This window comes from Acanthisitta chloris, unplaced genomic scaffold (assembly GCF_000695815.1).
Source record: "Acanthisitta chloris isolate BGI_N310 unplaced genomic scaffold, ASM69581v1 scaffold1309, whole genome shotgun sequence".
NCBI lineage: Eukaryota > Metazoa > Chordata > Aves > Passeriformes > Acanthisittidae > Acanthisitta > Acanthisitta chloris.
The window spans coordinates 9,185-10,016 of NW_008692874.1; the positions used below are offsets into that span (position 1 = coordinate 9,185).

The 832-nt window shown below is 49.2% G+C and overlaps 1 protein-coding gene across 1 annotated transcript in view; it reads right to left on the reverse strand.

Moving 5' to 3' along the window:
• Nucleotides 1-397: 397 nt before the first annotated feature.
• NHS (Nance-Horan syndrome (congenital cataracts and dental anomalies)) overlaps nucleotides 398-832 on the reverse strand; it is a gene marked incomplete at its 5' end in the record, with an annotated part of 24,102 nt that continues 23,667 nt past the window's right edge. Inside the window, 1 exon segment of the mRNA XM_009082816.1 lies at nucleotides 398-827. Within this exon segment, the coding sequence (XP_009081064.1) occupies nucleotides 398-827 (430 nt within the window).

An 832-nucleotide genomic window follows, 5' to 3' on the forward strand; every position in this document is an offset into this window, starting at 1 on the left:
TTTTTTGTCCCTAGGGAAGCACTACAGTGAGGGATTTGTTTTTAGATGGGCAGCTTCTGGGAAAAAAACCAACCCAAAGTCACTTTTAACTCTATGGGAAGTGTATAGTCTTGAAATCTACAGTGACGATGGAAATGAGAGTGGGATAAGCCAAATGAAGCCAAAAGAAAACAGAACAGACATAGCATATCTTCCTCCTTTTAGAAAATGTAATGTAATAAATAGCTACAGCTGTAGTCCTCGTTTCCCCGGCGTCTTACGAATGGAAAATACATCTAAGCATTGATATTGCCCTGCAATTTTTCTCTTTTCCTTTTTTTTTTTTTTGATTGCTACAGCATTGGCCTGTTATGGTGACATCCGTACAGAGGCCAAGTGGTGCTGGCAGTCATGCAGCCTACGTGGAGCTCTGAGAAGACCGATCGTCGTGGGGGCTGCCGTCCGAGTTCTCGGTCTCTCCTTCAGAGATGGCCTGCATGGGTGTGTTGTACAGCCTGCAGCGCACGCTGTACCGGCTGCTGCTGGCGGCGGGCGGTGCCCGGGAGCGCCCCACTCTTGAAGATGCTGACATGGGAAAGTTCTTGGAGGAGAATCCTTCCGCATTGACCCTGGGGGAGCAGGGGGACAGTGGGGACAACGCATCAGGGCTCGTCACAGAAGGAGACTCTTCCATGTTTTGAAGGGCATCTGCTGTCATCTCTCCAGGAGACTTGGGCAAAATAGGACTTTTCAGAATTTCCGTGGCGGACATCCTGTAGCTGGAATCAGATCGGCTGGCCCTTTTGAGGAGCAACAGTTTAAACTCCTCGTTGGATGTGTTGGCCTTTTTGGC